This window comes from Lontra canadensis, unplaced genomic scaffold (assembly GCF_010015895.1).
Source record: "Lontra canadensis isolate GAN:19392208 unplaced genomic scaffold, GSC_riverotter_1.0 scaffold74, whole genome shotgun sequence".
In the NCBI taxonomy this organism is placed as follows: Eukaryota; Metazoa; Chordata; class Mammalia; order Carnivora; family Mustelidae; genus Lontra; species Lontra canadensis.
The window spans coordinates 9,719,667-9,746,438 of NW_022631068.1; the positions used below are offsets into that span (position 1 = coordinate 9,719,667).

General features: G+C 39.6%; 1 protein-coding gene across 1 annotated transcript in view; it reads right to left on the minus strand.

Moving 5' to 3' along the window:
* Positions 1-209: 209 nt before the first annotated feature.
* SLC5A12 (solute carrier family 5 member 12) overlaps positions 210-26,772 on the minus strand; it is a 43,974-nt gene continuing 17,411 nt past the window's right edge. The window contains exons 7-15 of the mRNA XM_032881236.1: positions 22,233-22,362; positions 21,167-21,255; positions 17,735-17,847; positions 14,325-14,392; positions 9,197-9,283; positions 5,993-6,159; positions 4,271-4,374; positions 2,569-2,696; positions 210-661 (exon numbers count right to left, since the gene is read on the minus strand). Coding sequence (XP_032737127.1) covers positions 509-661; positions 2,569-2,696; positions 4,271-4,374; positions 5,993-6,159; positions 9,197-9,283; positions 14,325-14,392; positions 17,735-17,847; positions 21,167-21,255; positions 22,233-22,362 — 1,039 coding nt within the window. The 3' untranslated portion in view covers positions 210-508. The remainder of the gene's footprint in view (positions 662-2,568; positions 2,697-4,270; positions 4,375-5,992; positions 6,160-9,196; positions 9,284-14,324; positions 14,393-17,734; positions 17,848-21,166; positions 21,256-22,232; positions 22,363-26,772) is intronic.

Genomic DNA, 26,772 nt, shown 5'->3' on the forward strand with positions numbered 1-26,772 from the left:
TGAGGTATGGGGGTCGGGGTGGACGGCATTCCTTCATTTTACCAGCAGTGATGGAGAAGCATTTAATATGCATAACCCCTTCTACATTCTGCCTGTGAATTCCAAGATACATGATGGCTCAAGAACTACCAAAAAACAAAACAAAACAAAATACCCTGAAGTTTCATATGACATAAAGCAAAGGGACTGACTCTTTGCACTGCAGTGACATCCAGTCCTAATTTAATCCAGGAAGAAGTTGCCAGGCACTTAAGACTAGGCTGTTTCTTCTCACCTGAGAGTTGGGGTCTTCTAAAGAGTATCCTGGGAATATCCAGGGGAACAGTCATTTTATTTGTAGTTATAAATAAGTATAAACAGACATTAGACATCCTTGTCTTTTAGCAGTGACAACTACACAACCTACTAGCCAATAGGCCAGCAGGATACGTACTGTGTGTATTTTTGTGTGTGCTTTTGCTTGTGTGTGTGTGTGTGTGTGTGTGTGTGTTGTACTCGCATGCATGTGTTAGAAATGGGTAGTCTTCTCAAACGCCAAATTGTTGTAGCTGTTGTCCTTCAGATCATGGCCTGGAATATGGACCAGGTTTTCTTGCTTGAGTCCATTCTGTAAGACAGATTCAGCCCCTTGTTTCCAGGAACTGCCATTCTCAAGGTTTTCCTGAGGAAAATGAAAAGACACATATTAGACAGTTAGGTCTTGATATATTCCAAATCACATGGAATCTTCCTGAGCATCTCCTCCTCAAATTATATGGCATGATCAAACAATATAATATCGAATCATGTAATCAAGTAAATATGAAAGCAATGCGTTTCTTGACAGCTAAGATGACTCAATCCATCTGGGTAAGATTTCTAATGATAATAAAAACGGAACAATTTAGTGAGCATTAACAATTCATCGTGTTGTGTGAAAAATGTGTATCTCTCAGTATCGGAGTTTTGTAAGGTAGTAGTCTCATCTCCTGAGGAGAGACCAACCCATGTCTCAGATGGTGGTGGTGCCCTTCCTTCCTGGGGGAAGAGAGGAACCTCATGATCATAAGAGAGGGACAGGCAAGCAGACTCCCGCAGAGGCTGCCCAATGTCATTCTTCAGGGAAGGAGCCCAAGAATGACATTCTAAGTGTTCCCTCCCCCTCTCAGCTCAGCCTTGAGAACAGAAGCTGCCTTATCAACAGGGTTGATCATTCATCCCAGGAAATTCTTGACCAGAAACCTAAGTCTGTAAATCAGTAAATATCTTGATTATTTCCTTCTAGAATGTTCTCAAAAATCCATTTATCCAAACAACACAATGCTCAATCAGCTGCTTTTCAGCAAAATAGATTGCCTTCACATTCTGAATGCCTGTCAAAATGGTGTGCTCCTGACTTCAGTAAAGTAACTGTTACACTCAGCTTTACTTCATATACATGTTACTGTGGCATTTTGGGGAAGGAGGACGATTAACAACCGAGGTGATGTGACATAGGTGAAGAGTGTGTCTTCTAGAATACTAGCAGAATAAAATGTCTGCAACTGAAAGAATGTGAATAAACCATAACTAAGAAAACAAAACAAAACAAAAAAGATACTCCTGCACTTAATGAGTCTGAGAAGACAGTCATAGGTAAGACCATCTGCAAACTTGACAGGAAACATTGTATCTCCCAGGGTCCTGCTGTGGTCAAACGCCATAATGGGGCCGAGGGATTATTGCTCTCTTACCGAATGGGCCCCAGAGAACTTTGTTTTTGTCCCCAGCTTCCCTCAGACTCCTCTCAGAATCCTTCGGTGGGAACCCAAACCTTGCAAAAGTCATGTCCAGCAGCCCTCTTGTTAAGGGCAGCATTGCCTGCTTCCCTGGAGTGTCCCCACCCCCGGGAGCTGCATCAAGTCAACAACGTCAATTTGGTTTGACCGTAGGCTGTTCCTGATGGTCTTTGGCAGCTATGATTCTAATGATACTTGGATAGTGTCTCTAGCCCTGCCTGCCCTAAACACAGCTCTCAGTGGGGTAAGAAAGGTATGCATCCTGCTGTTTTTCTATTTAAGAAGTTCCCCCCGACAATCTGACTCTCTATTTACACCTCATGGAGCTAGAAATGTCTGTATCCAGATGGTACCGGATGAGCTCCTCCCGGTTCCCAGGTAAAAGCTGAAGTTCAAAGAGGTTAAACAATTTACCCAAGGCAATTAAGACACGGAACCGGGATTCTCTCCAGGGCTGACTTTCAAGGTTATGTTTTTCACCATGATACTAGACAGCGGTCCCCTGTTTTATTCCTTTTCTACAGTTCATTTTTATATTTTTCCTAGAATTCCCCCTCAGAAGGATTAAAAGGAATTTTGGAAATTGATCACTTGCAAAGCTAGCAACTCGCCCCAAAGATACATGTACAAATCTACATATTTACAGGCTCAGAAGCTAATTAGCAGGGCTAACTGACGTTGCAACTAGATTTGGGTTGTAACATTCACTGCCTTCCCGTCTCACAGCCACCTGTGCAGGTGGTTCAAATGGGCAAAAAGGGAATCCGTTTGTGCTCGTGTGTGTTTTTCAGAAGTTCAAACATCAGCTCACCTGCTCCGTTCCACCGTCATGCTGGACACCACACCAGCACAGTCGTTTGTATTTCTCAGACCAAAAGCAAACTAAATTGCAAACTGGTCTAATTAGCAGTGGTTGAATATCCTTGCCACTCTCTTGACCTATTAACAGAAGGGCAGATGGATGAGGTGATCGCATGCTTCCAAGGCTTTGTTAAGGGTTTAAGTACTGTCTACTTGCTAAGTAGGTCATTTCTTAGTGTAAGGGCGAAAATAAGCCTGCCTGGTTAATAGACAGAAATTGGTAACGGCTCAAAGTGAGTGGGGGGATAGTTTTTAAATATGCTCGAACTGTCAGGTCAGGCAAACTCACAGGTACAGAGTTAAGCAGAGACACCATATATATTTTTAAATATGGATTATGGAAAACTCTACTCTTCCCCTTTGGTAGACCACCAGGAGGAATAGCAGGCATCGTATTTCTTCCTCTAGGAAAACTCTTTGTTTTTCAGCCGCATCAGGTATATTAGAGATCATCAGAGTCATTACTTGTAAGATTAAAAATGTTATTTTTAATGTTTCTTCTTCCTTCTACCCCAGGATCCTGAATCAGCAATACCCTCACATTCCCTCCAGCTAGCCTAGGCCTTCCTCACATCTCCTTTCCACTCATTAAAATATAACTGTCTATTGTCCCTTTCCTTCAACCCCTGCTGTGGTTTAAGAGTCAGTCACACTGATAGTCAAACCAAAATTTAAAAACTGACAATATTCCCCGACTAGAACTTTTCTAATGTTGGTATAATGATAACCATTTGCAAATAGAGTGGTTTCTTTGTTTGTTTTGGGGGATGTTTTTCCGCAAATACGCCCCATCTCATTCAATGGCTGTCTTTAATTCAATAACCAATTTCATCTAAATGTCCCTAGCTGGGGTAGCGGAGTAGAGATTACAACCTTGATCGCATTCCTCCTATGTACCAAACATTGTGCCTGTCCACAAGCCTTTTCCAAATTCAAATTTCTTTCTAGAGATTAAAAAAAAAAAAAAAAAAGTAGATCTATAAAGCTCCAAATTGAACTTTAAATGATATATTCCCTGGCATTATGTCACTCTGTCAAAAGACATTCAACCGAATAGAATTTTACTACCCTTAATCCCTTAATAATATTTATTGGTGAGTGCCTTTTATGTACTAGGCACATTTTTATGTAGATTACAAAACATATCTAATCTTTATGAAATTAATATTGTGGGGCACAGTTGGTTCAGTCAGTTATACATCTGACTTTTTTTTTTTTTTTTTTTTACATCTGACTTTTGATTTTGGCTCAGGTCATGATCCCAGAGTCCTAGAATCGAGCCCCACATCAGGCTCCCTGTTCAGCAGGGAGTTTATTCTCCCTCCCTCTCTGACCCCCTCCCTCTTCTGCTCGTGCTCTCTCTCTCTCTCTCTCTCTCACTCCTTCTATCTAACAAATAAATAAAATCTTTAAATTTTTTTAAATAAAAAATTAAAATATATGTCATATGGGTTAGCAATAATATTATATGATAATCAGGAGGATGTTTTTGCCTATCAGCTTGGAGAGAGTAGACATCTGTGTCTGGGAAGAAGGGTTTCTTGCAGGCATCCAAAATCACACCAGTAAGTCATCCACCTAGTGGATGCACCAATGCGTGAGGCTAGTCCATGTCTTCCTTGGCCCCAAAGAGAGGACTCTAAGGACCCCACCTGTTATGAAGCTAATGATTATTCCAGCAGCAATGCATCCGAGGCAGCCCACTGCACTGTAGTAAAGGTAGGAGAGCGAATACCAGATGTCTGCGATGGTAGTTCTGTAGATGACAACAGCACGTGTAAGCAGTTCCACGAGTTCTCAAGTCATGATCCACAGTGATGTAGAGGACCACTGACCGTTCCTTGTACAGCCTGGCATTTCTCAAAATGTCAACACTTTGACTTTTTGCCATTTGGTTATTCTTTTTTTTTTAAAGAGTCAATTGTAGACTAGTTGTGCTTGGTCTTACACTCCATCCAACCCATCCTTGCGTTGTAAATATTGCCATGTAGTTACTAAATTATAAGAAGTACAAGGAGGATTGTGCCTCCCATTTCTTTTGTATTATTCATTCTTCAGATATTTATTCAGCTCAGATTTAGTGCCAAAAATCATGACAGATATTGGAGATAAAATGATGAGTAAGCTACAACGCCTACATAAGGGGAGCTAATGGGCAACAATAAAGGAACTGTAGCACCTCAGTAGAATAGGAGCAAAGGATTCTGGGAATGTTTAAAAAGAGTATCAAACCCAGGCTTATGTGTGAGATAATACCTGAGCTTATTTTTAAAGACTAGTGAATAGCTAATAAGCAAGGAAGGTAGTTAGGGCCACGATTTAGCACTCTAAGGAAAGAGGATGGAAAAAGCACAGGCAGGAGGGAAGAAACATGGGGAACTTGGGAAGTATAATAGGTTGGTGTTATTTGTAAGATTTATGGAAAGGAATGGTTCTAAATTGAATAACACTCAGAGGCATGAGGAAGCAACATAATGGAGTGCTCATAGACTAGGGAGCCAGGACAGTTCTAGGATGTAGCTCTACCCACTTCATCCTTCAGCAAAGCCCATAACAACTTTTCCACCTGATAGGCAGAGTTAAGGAGCTATCCCACATTTCTTAGATTTGTTTCTACAAATAATGAGAGCATGAGAATGTGCATTTATTAAAGTCAGGGACAGTGCCACAGGCTCTAGGTATCTTCTCTCATTTAATCCTCTCAAGCAGCAGCAAAATAAAGATGATTGCCCTCATTTTTCTTTCAAAGACTTAAGAATTCAAGAAGTGACAAGTTACTAACTTATGCAGATAATGAGTGGATAAGTGGTAAAACCCACAACCAAACCCAGGCATTTCTGATTTCAAAGGCCATGGTCTTCTCCCTACACCATATTATCTCCTGTGTTTTGGCATCTTAAATGACCTATTCCAGCCAGAAAGAGAAGGAAAATCATTTGTTAAACCCAGTGGAACTTGATCAAGAAGCTGCTAGTTCGCAGCAGTGCCCCTAGCTAAGTAGGTCCACTACGGTTCTCTTCATTGTTCACAAACCTATTCCACTCAGGTCCTTTTCTCTTTCAAGGGCACCATCTCTGATCCTCGTAATCACACACCTAGTTTCAAAGTCTCCACTACTTCTCCTGTTTTGCACTTAGACTTCGGATCAATGCTTTTACTGAGTTCACTCTTGTGAATCCCGGGATGTAGGGTAACAGATATCCGGGGAACGGTCAACAGCCCTGCATATGCTCTTTAATGCTGGGCACTGCCTGGCGGGATTCTCACAGGAAAAGCAAATTCTGGCTCATCAGCCTTATCTCTGGAGAATGCATCTTCCTCTATCCCAGTGACCCACTCTCTGGGACCGAACACCATCTTTAAGGCCCACATACCTGCTAGGTAACACTGTAGGCACTGACATTGTCACATTTGACGGGAGACAATGCTCTGTGGATAAAGGCAGGGGCCATGTCTTGGAGTCTGGTGCAGGGTAGATGAAGGCCCCAATGGCCACCCAAAATGACAAGGTGATTCCAGTCAGAAGGCCACCTAATGCACCCTTGATGGAGGGAAAGCAAAAGTTAAGGAGAGGTTTGATAAAGCTGTTGAAAGAAAAAGACATGAGGAACGCATGCCTCAGAGAGACTTACTCTCCACCCCAAATCTTGGCCACGTGAGCTGGAAACAGCCCACCATACTGCCTTTTTTCCAGTTTTATTTAGAAATCACTGTTCCCTCAATGAAAACATTGGAGAATGTCATAATGGTCACTATTTTTAGAATTCTAGAAGGAAATCTTTCCTCTCCTTTTAGCTTCTTCTTACCATTTAATCTGTTGAGAGATGTACAACATGATGGCTATAGTTAACACTACTGTATAATATATATGAAAGCTAAGAGGGTACATCCTAAAAGTTCTTCTCCAAAGGAAAATAATTTCTTTTTCTTTTTTTATCTGTGTGAGATGATGGTAAATTTAATGTGGTAATTATTTCACTATATATAAATCAATTCATTATTCTGTACTTTTTAAAGTTATACAGTGCCATCTGCCAATTTTATTTCAAAACTGAAGGGAAAAACACCTGCTGAGACCTCGGTTCCTGGTAGAAGAAGTTCGGCAGCCTGGGAGGAAAACTTCAGAAACTGGAGACAAAGGAGTCTTTTTCATTGACAGTGATAACTTGTTATATAGGAATTCTTTCTCCCATATCTGGCAGAAATTCTGGCAGAGACCCTAACTCACAAGCTTGGAGCTTTTTCGTTGGGTCTAAATACTAGCAAGCATATTTATTAGTCTTGTTGTTTAAGGGTTATATTCTGTGATAAACAGTGGAAAGTCAGTGAGTGATGGAGTCATTTCTCCTCTATAGGAGACAGAGCGGTCTAGCGGTGACCACAACAGGAAAATAAAATCTGGATGCTCCCAGCCTCTGCTGACAGTTGAGCCTTCTCTGTGAGAGAAAACAACTTGTTAGTTCCTCTATTTATTCAGGAAAAGACTTTTTTTTTTTTAAGATTATTTATTTATTTGACAGACAGAGATCACAAGTAGGCAGAGAAGCAGGTGGGGAGGAGGTGGGGAGGGAAGCAGGCTCCCCACTGAGCAGAAAGCCTGATGCGACTTGATTCCAGGACCCTGGGATCATGACCTGAGCTGAAGGCAGAGGCTTTAACCCACTGAGCCACCCAGGTGTCCCAGGAAAAGCCTTTTTGATAAGAGGACTAGAATGCTTTGTTCATTATTGTTTGGGGAAACTGAAGCAATGTATGTAATTCAAATACTTATGTCTTGGTCTAGACCAGGGGTCCACAAACTTCTATTACAAACAGCCAGCTAGGAAATACTTTAGGGTTTGTGGGCCATCCAGAGTCTGTCACAACTACTCAGTTCTGCCCTATAGCGCAAAAACAGCCATACACAATACGTAAACAAAGGAGAATGATTATGACCAGTCAAGCTATTTATGGACACTGAAAATGAATTTCATATATTTGTGGATCATGAAATACCCATGTTCTTCTTTTAATTTTTTCCAACCATTTAAAAATGTCAAAACCATTTTAAGCTTGCTGTCCATACCAAAAACAGGATGCTTAAGGGGTGCTGTTTGCTGTCCCCTGGCCTAGCAGTACAGGGTGAATGGATTTCAGCAGGAGGTTCACCCTCCGTGAGTGATAGTGGCTGCCTAGAAAGCCAAGCTGGGAAGGATTCTGGGTTTGTAGCCACATTCTGTGCAGAGAGAGTTGTGATTCATTACTCAGATCAGCCATGGCCAGTGATAAGGGGGGGAGGTGACCCAAATTTGTAATGTTTCCTTTCCTCTACCTGGAACAAGATGGTTTTCTGAACTAAATAGAAGGACCACAATTCACTAACATAGATAATAAGTTAACGTGTAGAAGGACATAGGTGTTAGTTCATTATTAGTTTTTTCATGGCCAGGATATTGCCTTCTCTCATATAATCTCCCCAAAACATAGTTATCCTTGTCAACCTCAATATCAGAAAAGTTAATTAAAACAAAAATGACTCTCAGGGAAACACTACAAATTACCAAATGCTCCCTACATATTCATGCTCTTTACCTAGCTCTGAAAGATTTACCTAGAATAGAGGTCAGCAAGGGTCAGACAGCCACAGAGACCTAATTAGATTGATCATGTGACTCAGGCTTCATCGTGCACCCTAAAGTATATTTAAAAATATGCACTCAGGTTTTTTGTAGTCCAAAGAATTTCTTTTTTTATTTTCTGTAGTCTAAAGACTATTTATTTCTAAAAATATATGCATGTAAGTGCATGGATGGCAATAGGAAAAAAATAAAAGATAATTTTGCTAGATTGCAAAAATTATGAGTTTAAAGCTATTTTAAAGAGTTATTATTTTTCCAAATGTTCTCTTTGATTTATATTTACATAAAGTCATCCAACTAACATTTACTTAACAATATATTACTAGCTTGTAAGATCAGAATATACCAGGATTGTTTACTCTGTCCTTCTTAAATAAGTTAATTAATTAAATTTGTTACAATTTTAGGTAAAATATGGAAAAAAATGAAATTCAGATATTTTGTTAGGTTTTCAAAATTCTCTTTAAATTATTCCTGAATTCAGTATATTTTTTAAATCTCATTTGGTGGGTCCTGAATTTAAGGAGGACAATTTAAACCCTAGAGAGTCAAGTTTGATGCCATGACATCTGGTACTTCATGTTCATCTCTTACTTGCCTTGTTTCCTGCCTCTAAGAAGGCTTCACTAAAGTCAGAGATTCCAGTTCTACTCTGGAAAATAGCCACCATTTTTTTTTCTTGGTACGGAGAGATGGCCTTTCCAAGGAGGAGTGGGAAGAGAGAGAAAATGGCTGGGCTTCAGTTTTATTTATTTAGTTTTTATTTTTCAAACAATTAGAAAGGTAGATCCAGGACTTTTTGTTTTACTTATATTTTTTTTTAATTTAAATTCAAGTTAATTAACATAGAGTGCAGTATTGGTCTCAGGGATAGAATTTAGTGATTCACCCAGTGGTCATCCCAACAAGTCGGACTTCAGTTTGAGCTAGGAATCATGGAGAGACATGCAGGATCCTTACCTTCCAGTTCACAAAAGGGAACACGATTCCCAGAGAGAACAAGCCCAGCATTGGTCCCCCGCACATGCCGTGGATGCTGAGGGCAGCCTGAGGAACGAGACAGATCAGATCAATGTGCCCACACTTCCCCGAATCCATAGTCACCTGACATCACTTTCTCTCAGAAACAGGATAAAATTTAGTCTTGATCCTGATGGTGGCACTCATTAATCATGTGGTTTCTGGAAGTCATTTTTCCCTCATGGGGAGATAAGCACTATGTAATAATAAAAATACATACAAACATACATTTGTGTGTTTGTGTGTGTGTGTGGGTGTGTGGGTGTATGTACACACCAGTAATTTGGATTCGATAGTAGTTTTCTCTTAAGGTGGAACTCATTGATTTGCTTACATTTTCTGTCTTACCAAAAAACTTCTTTTTGTAATGTATCAAATAAATATATCAATAATTTACGTTTCATATCTTACATGACTGACCACCACCAGAACAATTCTGTCATTTTGATCATAATAGGTTACCCCATTCCCACCATCCCACTCAGAATACCTCAAAGATGTTGAAGCATGAAGTTGGGACATGATGGGGAGGCCACCAGACACTCCCTATCTCATCTAACCTTTTTCATGGCTCTATTCTCATTGGAAATTGAGGGGGTTTGACAAATGCATTTCCATATCTCTTAGCTTCTGTTATTGAATTGGTAAGGAGCTGAATTGGTAAGGAGCTTTCATTAAACTAATTTGCTGTTGACCTGCAGCCTTTTCCATGGCCTTCCAAGAGTCTTTGACATGCACATTCACTGATATGCGTGCAAGTGTACAAGTGTGTACAAGTGCCAAACATGTGTGCACAACACACATAGCTAGCTATCCTGCAGTACAGCCCCTATCTTGCTGTCACAATGGAACTGTAGGGCTCTTAGATCAACAACTGAGAAGAGGATGCTCTAATGATCCTATATGTACCTTATGTTTGTCAGGCACCCCAATGTGCCAGATGGTTAAGAGGAACTACCAGGCACTCCAGATACATGACTTCATTTCATCCTCACAATTTTAGTAAGTACCATTAACTGAATTTTATAGATGAGAAAACCGTACTGATGGAAAACATATTAAAGGCATAATTCCATTTAGAAAATGAGAAAAGTCAGATTTAAGAGATGTAAGCTAGATTTCTTTGGTTGTAAAACCCCCATTTTTCTCTCCTAAGGGCAGTCTACAGAGAAAAAAAAAAAGAAGAAGAAGAAGAAGTGAAGAACACAAGCCCTCATAATGGCCTCCTTCTCTTGTTTAAGGGAAAAAAGTTCTTGAAAGATCCCATCACTAATAGTCAGAATATTTGGATTCTAACAAGTTCTCAAATTTGGATTCTAACTCTGCTGCTTATTACTATGATTTGGTGAGCCTTCTGTTATTAATTCAGATACATTCTATTTCCGAGTCTTCTTTATGAAAAATAGCCAGGACCGAGAGGCCGTCAAGTGCCCTCCAGCTGTAACGTAAGTTCTTTTCTCTAGAAAGATGAGCTGTGATACATTGTTAGGTTTGTTTTCCGGGTTAATTTTTTATGAATTCAATGCCACAGATGGATCTTCAACAGGATGGAGGCAGATAAGGTTGAAGTTGATACTCTTCCCCAAACTCAATACTTAATATTGTTGACATTTCCTCTGTTGATTGATAACATGAATTACAGTTGCCATTGTTGCTGAATTTGGAAGCTAATTTACTAGCTATTATATGGGAGAATCAATAAGTTTAGGAAAGGCATTCATGTTCCCCAGAGGAGGAAAAAAAACATTAATGATCTCTTATAAAGTCATCAACCAATATGTTTCTGCAAGAAACAGTCTTCATATGATAGAAAGAAAAAAAAATCCAACAGTTTCTGGCTTTTGAAAATATATATTTCTGTAATTTACACGCCTAAATTAATTTTAATTTGTTTATCTTTCTTTTTGTTACTGTTCTTAAGCAGTTTCAGTTGGAGGAAGGCTTAAAATTCATCCAGCAGCTTTCTTTTCAGTGGGCAAATCTCACATAAGTCACTCCTGTAAGCAGGGGGTGATGGCTAAGAACATACACTTTGGGGCGGTTGCCTTGTTGTGCCTTAGCCTTCTCCTATATCAAGTGGGGATCATAACTTAGTCTGCTTCCTGGGTTTTTTTGTGAGTATTCAATGTGGAATCTGAGAAAGGCCAGAATAGTGACTAAACACTCCAGAGTACATGTTATCTACTATTACTCTTTTTTTCTTTTTCTTTAGTTGTAATTTTAGTTCCAGTTAATTAGCATATAGTGTTGCATTTGTTTCAGGTGTTATCCACTATTATTATTATTATCTTCTTAAGTTTTTTGTTACCTACCCTGTTAGTGAGCTCTCTGATTCCTGGGACATGTCATTTGGTTGTTGGACTATCTGGGGACCCAGAAAGCACTTTCTTAAGTCAGGATAAGAACATGCATGGAAGTCATCATGGCCTTTGGTAGAACTAGATGATAATCATTAAGATAGAAGCATAATGGATAGAATGACCTTTCCCAAAAGGAGCTCTGCAAATCACCAGTTAAAGGGTGATCTTTGCTGCTATCTCCCCCTCCCCCTATTTCTGCCACCAACACCACCGTCCCCTGTTGTCCCCAACATATGGTCTATGGTCACATATTTAAAATGAAAAAGGGGATGCCTGGCTCATTTGGAAAAACATGCAACTCCTGAGCTCAGGGTCATGAGTTCAAACCCCACATTGGATATAGAGATTACATAAATAAGTAAAACTTTAAAAAATAAAAATAAAAAATAAAGTGAAACAAGTTTCTTTGTTTTGGGACTTCCAAATGTTTTCAATGTGCTAATATGGCTGTGGATTTCTGAGAGGAGAATGCATTGTATAGCATTTTCCAAATGTCTTTGACATTGGAAACTTGCTTTCTTAGAGTATTTCACAGGTTGAAAGTCTCCAGAACACACTTTATAAAGCCCTAAACTAAAACAGTAAAAAGACCTTTGTTTAAGAAGATTGAAGCTGCCTGCCCCTAACACCACCCAAAACACCCACCATGAATATGGGATAGCTTTGTGAACATGAAATTAAACCTAGCTCTATCCCTCACATCCATGAGATTAAGGCTTCATCCTTCCCATGTGTAAAACCTGAATATGAATGTCCCATTATATTCAAAATAGCAAAACTGTTTGCAAAATTAAATAGGGGAATTATTAGTGCCTTTCTGTACCAGTTAAATTAGACATATTCAAAGAAAGAAGACGGTTATCCTATAGACAATATCTCTTCTAGGAAACAAGAACTCAGAATTGTCATCTCTTGCCAGCCAGCATCTCCTAAATTGTGTGAACTGTGAGGTAAACATTTTACTTTATTTTATTTATTTTTTATAGAGTTTTTTTTATTTCTTTGACAGAGAGAGAGAGAGATCACAAGTAGGCAGAGCAGTAGGGACAGAGAGAGGGGGAAGCAGACTCCCTGCTGAGCAGACAGCCCGATGCAGGGCTCGATCCCAAGACCCTGAGATCATGACCTGAGCTGAAGACAGAGGCTTAACCCACTGAGCCACCCAGGCACCCCTAGGCAGCAAACATTTTAAACAATCCAGAAAGTGGACCCAGCAGATGAGGCAAGTGGGACAAGCAGATGAGAACTTTCACAATCTTTCCCACTTCACAGTAAGCCTTTTTGTACTGCTCTTGGAGGGATCCTTGCCTATGCTAAAGCCCTTCCTATCTCAATTGGAAGTAAGATTAAAATGCAAACACTTCTGCGAGACAACAATATAGTGATTCAAATTCTCCTTAATTTCAACACGATGATACTTTCTTAATAGTAAATGTTGGGATAAGGGGAGGAAGCAATGGGGCCCAAGGCCTCAGAGTCAACTCAGAAATTTGGTCCCTGTGAATGCGTGGGTGGAAAGCTAGCTGCTGAGGTCACTCACACTGCCAGTTCTGTTGTGTGCACGAGCAAATAGCAAAGGACTGCAAAAATTGGGAAAAGATTATCACGCATCTGTGATGAAACAGTAAGTTCTGAGCTTACTGGAGAGGGCACCGGGTTTCTGGGCCCACAGTTTTTTATGTAGACAGCTGGATTATTGTGTCCCTGGTCTCCCAGAACTACGCCCTGAAGCTCAAAAGGGAAAGAATGGAATCTACATAGGTAGTCCTTGGAAGGATCAAGAAAGATGCACGGCTCTGCAAACTAAAATACATTCTATAAAAATCAGTGGTTTCTCCTCACACACCCTTCTTCACTTCGTTGAAGCAACATTTATTGAAAACATGTGCCATGCCAAGATAATACAAAAGATGTTGAAATGATGCAAAGATACAAGGGGGATGAAGAGGGCTGAAGTAGAATGTGAAGATGGGCTTATCTACTGTTGCTTTGAGAGGTGGGCGATTTGCAGAGGGAAGAGAGGAGGCTTGGGAGTCGAGGGCCATAAACTAAGCCACTGACTGGTGGGGAGAATCTGAGCAGGATATTTTCACTGTTCTCTATAATCATCTCCAAAAGGAAGATGCTGGAACCCATGATCCTTGAGGCTCCTTCTAGCATGGTCCTTTTATGTAAGTGGGAGTTGGACAGATGGGAGGCAGTTAGAGATAGGCTCATATGCCATCTCCCCTGCTCCTTAACTGTGAGACTCTGGGACAATCCTCTCACCTCTCTACTTCTTAGTTTCTTCATCTGTAATGTCAGTACATTAATCGTACTACCCTGAGAGAAGTGATTAAATGAAGTAATACATCTGGGACTGTACCTAGAACACAGTTAACTGTTTAATTAATAGACATTATTCTTACTTTTTTGCTATTATAATTATCACTTCTACTTTTATTTCAGTTATATGGTCTCAGATCTGGATTTTTAAAAGGGTTTCTAATTTAATTATGGTGTACCATGTCACTGACTTCCAGTAGTGGTTTTTTAATAGTTTCCCCTTCTGAAAGTAATTTTGATTAAAATTTTATGCGTATGTTTCATTTGGACCTGGTTATCAGGGAGTCTCAGCAAATGGTGCTTGGAGGAACAGGCAAAGTTTCAGCAAAGAAAGTGGTAAGAGCTGCTCTGAAATCAAAAGCGTCTTTTTTCTCTTTCATTACCTGCACAACGCCCCCCATGAGCGATGCAGCGACAGCCATGGAGGTGCACATCACGCCAAACAAGAGACCTGAAAGAAAGAAAACTCATGACCATCATCCAAGCTGGCTTTGAGGGATTTCTTGAGCTCCTGCCCATGACAGCCTCTGAGGCAAGCCCTTTTGGAAGGGATCTCAGTGAGAACTATCCTGGCCACTCAGCCATCACCAGCCCTGAGAGGGACATGTGGGAGACTTCGTTCCCAGTCAGGTAAAAGGAGCTAGAAGCCAGCCTACAAAGTTTTTCTCTCCGGGATTCAAGAGGAAAGCCATCATGTGGATACAACATGAAAATGTGGAAAAGGCACCAGCCTAGACTAATCCAGACCCAGTTAGTGGGAGGTACTTCCAGTTTGACCACTCATCAAAACGTAGCTGAGGCAGTTACTAACCTTTCTGGGACTCAGATAGTTCTTCATCTTTAAGATAGTTGAATATCTATATGTTTTACCTCACGCCATTTGAAACTCTGGAAAGTTTTTCTAATTTTTTCCTTTAGTGCTTTATTCTTACCACCCTTCTGGCCCTGAGTATATTGTGAAACAATTTATTTGTTTCCATATTTACATGGAAGACCCCCAAGAGCCATCAGAGTACCGACCCTGAAGCATTTCACGCAGGGCCCCGAGGACCAAGGGAGCTCGCTGAGTGAAGAAGCAGACGTGTCTTAGTCATCTTTTTAAGAAGGTGAGTTATTTTAAACCATCTTTTAAAAAAAAATTGGTTTTGTACATCTTTATTTAAAAATCATCTTAAAACCTCATTCATTTCCCATTATAACCCCTAAACTAAATAAGAGAGGGAGAACGAGACAAGGAGTTGGAGATATAGACAGAGATACAGTGACAGAAATGGAGAGAAAATGATTTTGTTTATTCTGTTTGAAATGATCTCCCAGCTAAATATCTCGCTCAGTTCCCAACATGACCTGTTGTAGTGCGGAGTACTGACCATATGTCAGGCGCTTTGCCACTGCCAGAGTTTTCAAGTTAGCACCTGATTCCTGTCCTAAGGATCTCACATTCTAGGAATGGATTACATGCAAATAGTATATCCAGCAGTATCTGGTACCTAGAAAGTACTGTGTGTTTGCTGCTGCTGCTGCTGCTGTTGTTGTTATTATTATTATTATTATTATTATTACTGTATTTCAGGTTTGAATCATGATATTCATGATATTTATTATCAGGAACTCACTCTTAAAATGAAATTGTGCTACCAATTTCCAATGCGATACTTTTCAACTTCTCAATGATCCAGAAAAATAAGGAAGCTCACAACACCCTAAAAAACAAGTTTGATCAATCAAAACATTTTATTGGGATTCCAAAATTATTCTCATTATCCTTAAAAAGGGTAGATTGCAGTGGAAAACAACGTTTGCCCTGACTCTGAACTGCTTCATGAATAAGGAGAACTCTGTGTACTTGAAAAAAATAACAAAAGACATGTTTTCTGTCTACTACTGACTTCCCTTCTGCTGGGCCAACAGTTATCTGTTCAAATGAAACTCTAGGCAGTCATCCCTCAATCCAGAGGTTCTAATTTTTTTGTGCTGACTAGAGAATGATTCATTCCCCTTCTCCCCCAAATATTACACTTCCACCAGATTACAATTAATAGCAACTGGCAAGGCAGGAAATTTAGGAGAAATTGGTGGGGGGGTGTTCCATAGATATCTGGAGAGTACGGCACCTCAATCAAAGCAGTAAATGGGGGAGGGAGAGAAAGTTCAATGCTATGGATTTTCTAAATGTCACAATAGCTCAGAGGATCAACATATTTCTGGGCATAAACCAGCATATTTCTGAATATCTTAGAAATTGGGACTTGTACTGGGAATAATGCCCATCTACCTGCTATTAGCATTAATCCATTGGGCAAGATAGTGAATAGAATTAAGGCAATTCACCTACCTAGTTAACAGACATGGTCAGCATTGATCTCTCCTTGTTCAAGCATAAGTAGAAAGAAAAAAGAAATGTGGGATCCATAGCAGAATATTGCCAAACAAAGGAATGAATATATTAACCTAAAAGCTCAATGCACAGTATGCTTTCTAGAAATAATTTACCTTGGGAAGCAGAAAAAAAAAGTATTTAGAAACTGTTTGGAAATTTTAATATGGTGCAAAAACACACAGACTCAATGAAGCAAACAAATTCAGGTCAAGAGAAAGTAAGTGAGGTGGAAAATGACAAGATAGGGTGCAACACCAATAAATTTAGATGAAAATGGGTCCAAGTGGGCTAAGGAAGAACTATAAAAAAATTAAAAATGAAAATTGACAAAGCACTTCCACTCCTAAGTATTTACCAAATAGAAATGAAAATATATTCACAGAAAGACTTGTACAAGAGAACTCATAGCTCCTTTATTCATTATAAACTCAAACTGAAACACCCCAGGTCTATCAACAGAATTAGAAGTTTAAAAAACCATGGTATATCCATACACTGTCATACTACTCAGAAATAAAAAGGGATGAACGACTGATATACAAACAACATGGATAAATCTCATAAACCAAAACATGCTGAGTGAAAGAAGTCTTACCAAAAACAGCACGTACTGTGTGATTTCTTGTATATGACATCCTAGAACAGGTAAAACTAATCTATGGTGGAAAATATCAGAATATTGCTTGTCCCAGGGCAGGGAGCGGGGGATGTTGGTGGAGGGGATTGACTGTAATAAGCAAGAGAGAATTTGCCAAGGTAATGATAATGCTCATCTGTAGTGGTTGAGTTACACAGTTATGTGCATTTGTCAAAACTCAGCAAATGTGTACTTAACGTTTGTCTATTTTATTATAGGTAGATTTTACATAAGAATTTTTAAGCAAGTATTTAATTCTAGTTAATAATGTGTATGCTAAAATAATTAGGGGGAAGTGTACTGATGTCTGCAATTTACTTTTAAATGTATGAAATATAGGGGCTCCTGGGTGGCTCAGTGGGTTAAAGCCTCTGCCTTTGGCTCAGGTCACAATCCCAGGGTTCTGGGATCAAGCCCCGCATCAGCCTCTCTGCTCAGCGGGGAGCCTGCCTCCCCCTCCCTCTGCTTGTCTCTCTGCCTATTTGTGACCTCTGTCTGTCAAATAAATAAATAAAATCTTTTAAAAATAAATAAATGTATGAAATATATGATTTATTAATGGATGGATAAGGAGCTGGATGGATATATGAAAAAGCAAGATTAGGATAATATTAATGGAGAATCTAGGGGATATATATATATATAGGTTTGGAAGTGTGAATCCTTATGTACAATTCCTCACATGCTCAGGGTGCATTTGGGCCCGGAGTCCTGAAAAGCATGTACCACATGCACATTTCATGACATGGAGCAGAAGGCGCCCCGGCTGTACCTACATAAGCCTTTACTGATCCAGGTGCTCAGCTTGTCGGAGAGATGGGGGAAACAGCTCTTGACAAAATCCTCAAAGGTCACTGTTGCTAAGGCATTGATGCTGGCAGCCACGGTGCTACAGGGAGAGAAAAGCAAGAACATAGTCCAAGCTAAATAAAGCTGACCAGCCTGCCCTGTCATTCAGGGCAAAGAGACAAGGCAGGGCTCAAGAAACAAAAACCAGATGCAGACATATTGTCCTTATTCTAGGACTTCGGGAGAATTATGTGGCCTGCCTACTCACTCTTCAAAGCTGCCTCTGTGCTTTGTGCTCTTTGATTTCTTCAGATTCTAGTGAAGAAGCTTGACGTTCATGCTCTAATACCTACTAGTGACCCTGAACAAGACATTAATGAATTGGCAGGCAGTAATGGGTTGTGTGTGTATGTGTGTGTGTTTAGGTTGAACTTGAGGCTGGAGGCAGTGACTGTTCTAATCCAGGAATCAGTAGAGTTTGCCACTCACCATTCACTCCTTCATTCATTCATTCATACCATCAATGCATGTCTTCATTCTAGGTACCAGACATACAATGGTGAACAAGAAAAACGTAGACCTTACACTTGGCAACACAGACATTCAACAACCACTTACACAATTGATCACAGTTGTTTGGAAGGAAAATAACAAGGTGCTATAAATGTATGCCTTGCAGAGTCCTAAAACTAATATGAAGTTAGGGGATTCTTCCCTTAGGAAATGATGATTAAGATAGGCACTGAAAGAACTCATGCAAATTGGGGGAAAAAAAGACGTTCTAGAGCAAAACAACAATTACTTTTAAATGCCTCTAGCTGGAAAGCTTATTGCATTCAGCAATCTTAAGCCACCCCAGGCTTAGAATGCAGTCAGTAAAGGAGAACAGAGCAAAAGATAGGATGGAAGATGGACAAAGAAAAAAACTACATAAAAGATTTGATATTCTCTCTGACTTTTCAACCACAGTCCTGTCTTATGGCCCTAAAACTCACTTTGATGACAGAGGACCTGAAAGTTGGGTTTTCTTTTCAGAATAGAATGAAAGCTTATTTAATTCCTTATATAGACCACGGATATTTTAGTTAGTAGAATAGATAACAGTATTAAATTCATGTGAAGCAAAATCGCAACCACAAAGAAAAGTTCTAGAAAAGAAACAAGCTGATGAACAAAACCTGGCCAGTTGTTTGTAAATTTCCCACTGATATTCAGTGGCTAATTGTTTTATTATCCTCCAGGGGTCATCTGAAGACAAACTAGCTGTTGGCAACAGCATGGAAGAAAATCCAAACTTTTTCTTTTTCTGTAATGCAGAATAATTTCAGCTGTTGTTTATTTTAGTTGGAATAGTTTCAGGTCCTTCGTAAGCAAAATTAAAAGTTCCTTCCTTAAGTTCCAGTTACAGCAAGTAGAAATTTCCCAAGACCCAGTTCTAGGGAATTGAAACTGTAAGTACTTTGAGATACCATTCTCTTTTTCCTGAGAATCAGTGCATGGTGTGTGTTTCCTGCCAGACTCCCCTTCTACCTACGGCTCCATGAAAGTCAAAAAAGGAAAGGTGTCCAAGTAAAAAGAGTCCATATTCCCAACAGCTTTGTCTCAAAATATATCATCTAGAAGTCTCACATGTTCAGGTTGACCCTTAAATCCTTTGAAAGAATGGAAGGAAAACACTGAATTTGCCTCATATAGAAACTCTACTGGGTTGCCTTTTTAGTCAGGTATATTAGCCATATGCCAATTTCTCAGATTCTAAAACTTCTGTAAGATGGTAGAGATCTCTCTTTAATTTTTCCTATCTCTCTACCACTCTCTCTTTATTGTATCCCCATTCCTGTCTTTTCCTTTCTAAACTCAACATCTGACATAAAGTTGTAGCAGAAGGAATGTCCCAAAGTCTGTACTGTCCACTGTGTCCCTTTCTTAGAAGTTTTGGACTTGAGACCAAAAGATCCATCCATTCCCTTATGGGGAGATTATCTGTTGACAACTGCATGTTCTGTATCTAGAGAGACTTAGCCTTAGAGAAAAAAAAAAAAAAGTAGATAAATAAGTAAAGCTCTATAGAGAGGGGCAAAATAAAAGCTAGAATGCCACCACTCCTTGAGGTTAATCCTCTGGTGCTCATTTATTTTGTCCTGAGTTTCCCTGAGATCTTAATCTCAACACCACAGAATAATACCACTTTGTGTTACTGAAGCAAAATCCTAAAAAGAATGTTAGCAAAAATAATTCAGTAGTACACTAAGCTACAATTACACCAGAAGCAAGTTAAAGTCATTATACAAGTTCAAGGATATTGCTAATTTGAAAATCTGGCAACATATTAATATGCCAAAAGTTTACAAAATAGCCACTTCAAAAATGCCAAAAATTTAATGAAAGTCAATATCTCTGACAAAATATTTCCTAAAAGTAGAATAAGCATATGTATTTTGTTCTTTTTTACAATTTGTTAACTTAAATGCATACTTTTTTAAAAAGAAAAAGATATATTTATTTACTTTAGAGAGAGAGAGAGAGAGTGAGAGCATAAGCAGGAGGGGCAGGGAAGAGAGAGAGAATCTCATGCTGACTCTGTGCTAAGTGCACAGCCCAAGACAAGGCTCCATCTCAGGACTCTGAGATCACAACCTGAGCCAAAACCAACAGTGGGACACTTAACCAAGTGAGCCACCCAGGTTCCCCTTAAATAAGTATTCTTAGATGTAAATAATATCTTTCAAATTAAAACTTGATATCACAGTTAATGGTAAAATCCAAGCGTCATTTACTCCTTTTCTCCTCACAAAAGCATGCCCTACCACTTATAGTCTACTGCAGACCCACCAGGAAGAGAGGGACTTGACCTTGCACAGGCTTGACCTTGCACTTGGATACTACTCTATCCCAGTCAGAGGGGAAATGTCTCTTTCCCCTCAGCAACCACTCAGCCAATGAAAAGCCACCACTCTTCGAACTCCCGGTTTTCTCTAACTGGTCTTTCAGTCCATAGCAGCCTTCCGGACTTACTCCTTTCCTCCTCAAAAAAAGCAGACCTCTCCTTTGTTCCCCACACTTGCTTATGGTTTTGCCTCAGCTTACTTGTCCCATATTTCCATTCTCTCTTATTCCCCAATAAACCCATCTTTTGCTGGTAAGATAGTTGTGGGGGGGGGTATTTTTAAGGTTAACGCTTCTAATGCTTTCCCATTGATCTTCAAATCCAAAGCACTTCATGAAGTTTCACAAGTACAGTTTCCGTCTCATACAACGAAGGAGAACATGCAAATGAAGCGTTCAGCAGGGCAGCAGACACACAACATGCAGTAAGTGGTGACTACAACTGCCATCACCCTTGTCACCTCACTGTGCTTGCCATCACCACTGTCATCATCCTCTGCATCGTCAGAGTGGAGTGTTGTCTAAACACTAACCTCAGAGTTCCACTGAAGGCACAAGCCACGAAGAGTCCAGGCAGTCCTGGCATTGTGGAAAATATCTCCATGACAAAGTATGGCATCAGCTGAAGGGAAGGTAAGACAAGACAGGATCAGTGATCTTAGCAGCAGAGTCTCAAATGTGAACACATCACTTTTTAGCAAAAGGAGTTGGGGCAAAAGACAAAAAAATAAAAATTCTAGAGGGGTTTGTGGGGACTCAGGATGTCACCCAATGGCAGTTGAGATTACAATTAATCCAACTTTGTGGAGCTGAGGTCCACCTCCAACTGGAGGGGAGGTGAAGGGTGGGAAGGGAAAGCTAATATTAGGGAAGAGGGTTGGAGGAACTTCAGAAGGTTCAGGAACTTGTTTTATTTTTCCCATGTTTGTAATACACGCCAATCCCTTGCCTGTCTACCCTTAGTGTTAGCAGTTAAATCCTAACAACAAATGCTTAAAACACATATTCAGGGAATCTAGGAATTATGGTTCTACTCTGTAGTCAGATTTGTGAGAGAGGAACCCCCCACCCCGGGACATAGGGGACAGTGGAATATGCAGAAGGGAAAGAGGTGATGGTTCTTCTTCTCCATAAATGGAGTTTTTGAAAACACTTTTAATGTAGTACTTTGGGGTGATGGTGTTTAAGTTATGATGAGAAGGCATGAGCAGAAGCTCTATAGAAATAAGGGTCATTCTTCAATTTGAGAAGAAAGCATCTTTAATCAACCTTGAGACATACAGAAAAAAAGAATTGAAATGTCACATCAGCAACCAAAGCCATGGGTTCAAGCCTAACTTCCACTCTCCTCAGCCTTGCCCTGGCCCCTGGCCTTTCCTTCATGCACAAGGTGAGACATCTTTTTATGTGTCACTCCTCCATTTAGAACCTGGTGTGTGGTGATGTCACTCAAGAGGAGAGGAAAGAATTCAACTCTCTAGGGGTTAGAAAGTGGCTTGAGATTCAGGTGGGATAAAAGGGAAGAACCCATATTACTCACTCATGGCCAGAAGCACACTCATCTCAGCCGTTCCCCACTGGTTCCAATGGAACACATACCTGGTCTGGTGCTGAGATAATGCCAGAAGTCCAAGGGTCACAATCTCTGAAGTGGGAGTACATGATTAAGCCAGAGAAGACAGCACACACCAGAATGATCCAGAGACCCAACAAGTTAAAATACAAGGCTCTAGAAAAGAACAAAAAGCTCTGTTGGTAGCCTCTATGCCATATTACAATATGATGAAGACATTACCAAAAATTCGAGTAAAAAATTTGGGGGGATTTTTGATATAAAATAAAATTCCACAGTCTTCAAGAATCATTACATTTTATACATTTGCAAATTTTTGTTTGATTGGGAACATTATACTTTAGACTGATTAATAAATTTCAATGAGATAAATTTTTGATGGCTTTCCTTTTGAAATCAGGAGTTTTTCTGCAAAATCTCAACATGTGGTATAAGATCTATTCTCTTGGATGAAATTTCACATACCGATCACTCATATTATATAACTTAAAGTGATTTTCCCCCCACTCAATTCATAAAACTGTCAAAAAGCAAACTTACATTTTAACATCTTTTCTTCCAGAGGGATAATGAGATAAATGTAGAAATAGACACATTTTGGAAATAATCACTTTGGAGATTGATTTAGATGAAATTTAAAGTTGAACTTTTTTTTTTTTTTAAAGAGGATAGAAAATATGCAAAACCTAAGGTCATTTTACCATATTCTGGGGAGCAATTCTTTTTATTTGTACAATAAAGATATGCTTCATTCCAGTTTGAGTGCTTTGGCAGTATCCTATGGTTATTTTGTATTCATTGTTGTGTTTGAAAGTAAAAAATATTACTAGTTTTTGGGATTTTTTTGTAAGGGCCTATCTAGCCAGAGTGATTCCATCTCAGTTAAACAGTGATTCTGTTGGTTATGCAGTAAAATTAAACTGATCCTGCCCCCACCCCCCCACCCCCCCCCCCCCCCCCCCCCCCCCCCCCACCAGGGGAATGTACTTAAAAGCAAGTCTGGGAGACAAGGACAAGTAAGGCCAGGTGGAGACATCCAATCAGTAAAGCACACATACTATCTCCCTAACGACCAAAGAATGTGGGCCCCGCATTTGGGGAGCCAATTCTGACCAAGGTGATAGGCTAGTTCAAATAGCTACTATAGGGTGAATTGTAATTCAATTGGCCACCCGTGTGTGACCTAGCATGACTATGCAACTTTCTCTGTGTGTTACAATCTCATTGGCCACCTGTGTGTGGCGAGGCTCAACCACATGGCCTTTGCTCTATAAAAGTTAGTCTGTGAGGCTGGGGGTGGTTCACCTCTCTGTAAGAGGTGGCCCCGAACGGTCGGTTTGATTCTCGATGCTTGGTGAGAAATAAAGCTTTGCTCGACCTTTGCTTTGTATCAGTCTTGCTCCTTTTATCATAGACCCTAATATTTTGAAAGATTTTATTTATCTACTTAGAGAAAGAGAGAGCACCAGTGGGAGGCAGAGGAAGAAGAAGAGAGAGAATCCCAAGCAGGCTCCATGCCCAGAGCAGAGTCAACGAGGGGCTCGATCTTACAACCTTGAGACCATGACCTGAGCTGAAATCAAAAGCCAGACACTTAACCGACTAAGCCACCCAGCTGCCCCATTAGTTTTCTTAATCTCAAGGAAGACTGAAAGTGGGTTGGATTTATAGAAACCACTTTATTCTGGAGAAAGTTTCAAAGGGCCAGAAGAGGAACAGTGGGAATTTTCTTGGATCAAGTCATTATTTGAAGGGAATCAGATACATCCACACTTAAATATAAGGACACAAATTAATTTCAAAGCCTCTGAAAGCCCATACTGTACGAGTGTACCTAGCTTTCAGAAAACCCTGGAGTCAAACTACCCATTTATGAAGCAAATCTGGTTAAATGAGTCTCTCCTTTGGAAGTTTATATTTCATACTATTTACTTTAGAAAAGGGACTTATCCTAGAAGTTACTTCCTTAAGAATATTCTAACAATGTTTCTTGCAGAGCTGTATTGATTTATTTGTTTTTATTTAGAGGGGTTGATTTAGAGATAGCCTTTTGGGGATACAATTAATACGTGAGGAGGTCAATACCTATTAACTGCATTGTTTGTACTCTTGCTGTCCTCCTTTCTGGGCAACTTTATTCAAACCTTTACTCAAGCCATGTCTGAGAGAGCCCTCCCTGACCACCTTTTATTCAAAACAGTCCATCTCTGCTCTCTTAATCAGTTTCTACTTCTTATACTATTTTACACCTTGACAGCACTTAGCATTATCTGAAATTGTAAAATATATACATTTATATTTTTATCTCACAAAACAAACTGAGGGTTGCTGGGCAGAGGGGGGTTGGGAGGGGGGGGTTATGGACATTGGGTAGGGTATGTGCTATGGTGAGTGCTGTGAAGTTTGTAAACGTGGAGATTCACAGACCTGTACCCCTGGGGGAAAAATATATATATATATATATATATATATGTTTATAAAAAATAAAATTATAAAAAATATATATATATATATACATTTGCTTTTTATTAGTTTCCCCCACTCCAACAAACACAGAATTGTTCTGGCACATAGAAGACATGGAATTATTTATTTTTGGTAATAAATAATTGAATGACTGAATTAATTAGTAGTAGAAATTCAGTACAATATGATTGTACTCCTCATATCATTTATTCCTTTAAAAGAATGTTGGACCGTGAGTCAAAAGACTTTATCCTTAACAACCATCTGATGTTAAATAGGTCACGTGACACTCTGAGAGTGTTAACACACCTGCTCTCCTTCTATTATGGGACTAATATGAAGAATGAATGAGTTACATTCTGTAGAGACATAGGTTATATGGCCATACATGCATACATTATCCAAAATAATTTCAAGTTATTGAAATGGGAAATGAGAAACCAATGGCAAAATTGTATTGAATGTTAAAATCCTTGTGCTGTGAATTTTTCCTTAGAAATGGACTTTGAGGGGCACCTGGGTGGCTCAGTCGTTAAGCGTCTGCCTTCGGCTCAGGTCACGATCCCAGAGTCCTGGGATCTGACCCCGCATCGGGCTCCCTGCTCAGCGGGAATCCTGCTTCTCCCTCTCCCATCCCCTCTGCTTGTGTTCCTTCTTTCACTATCTCTCTCTCTGTCAAATAAATAAATAAATAAAATCTAAAAAAAAAAAAAGGAATGGACTTTGATTCTTTACAGAGCTAATTCTCCTACTTGTAAGTTAAATTACTTCATTGATTCATTCAAAAAATATTTATCAGGCATCTCTTTATACCAGGCTTTTCTAGGTCCTGGGGTAGAGCTGTGAACCACACAGAACCCCTCCTCATGGAGCTTAAATTCTGGGATTGGAAGCAGATCATCACTGAAATGAAATTAATGAATACAATGATTTTAGATGTGAATGAGGAAAATAAACTGAGGCAGTAGGAATAGAACAAAAGTGACTGGTGTGGGTGTGCTCATCTTAGCCAGAAGATGGGCTAGAGATGGGAAAGGACAGAAAAATCTGTATCAGCCCCTTCTACCTTCCTTGCACCACTTATGATCAGCAATTTTGAAAGATAAACTTGGGTCTAGAAACAAGAGGAGATGAAGTCAGGTTCCAAGGAGCACATCTAAAATGATATTATTTCTAGGTGTGAGGAACGTCAATAGGGCTTAACATCAATCTGTGATGTGAGTAATGAGTGAGTAAGTAATCAGCATTCCTGGCCAGGAAATTATATGCATATATAATGAGTTGCTTCTGGTTTTAACCCATGGACACGTTCAGTATGAACGTTATGGATCTATTTTCACCTACATATGTTTCAGGTTGTATTTTCCCCAAGTAGCAGAGCTTTTCCTAAACTCTGATGGAATGTTTTAATGACATCAGGCTCTCAGATAATTGAACAGAAGCAGAGCATTTAATCAACATTCTACAGAGCCTCCTAGGTGAGAGCAGATTGGCAGCTGGCTCCCGAGTGGCCTCCAGCTGCCCCAGTAGTGACCTTGAGACTTCAGTTGTGTGACAAATGACACATCCCCACTGCAGGCTTCCTTCCAGCTGCATGCAGTTCAACTGGACTGACCATTTTGACTGATTTCTATTGTAGTAACCAAATCTATTTGGATTCTCTCAGAGAAGTCTGTTCTAAAGAGAATTTTTATTTTTCCATCTTTCCTTATTCTCACAAAATTCCTGTCATAGCTCTGGTCCTTCCACAGAAGTGGAGATGGGTGAAACCAGGAGCTGCAATCCTAAATGCTTAGGAAATTGTGTACATTTTTTCTCCATGAATATCTTTCCTTTTCCAACAGGTTTCATAGCCAGTAAAATCTCATGCAATAAATTCCAAACTCCAGGCAAACATTATGAATGTAATTGTATCAACTTTTGCTTGATTTAAATGAACTCACTCGATGACGCTTAAAGATACACAAACACAAGCACACACTCGAGAGTACACACTACTACTTATTGGAGTTATAGGGATAAATTAGGCATGTTCACAAGAAAAAATAATATAACACAATACATAAGATTAAAAACAATCTAGATATAGTAGAGAATTAT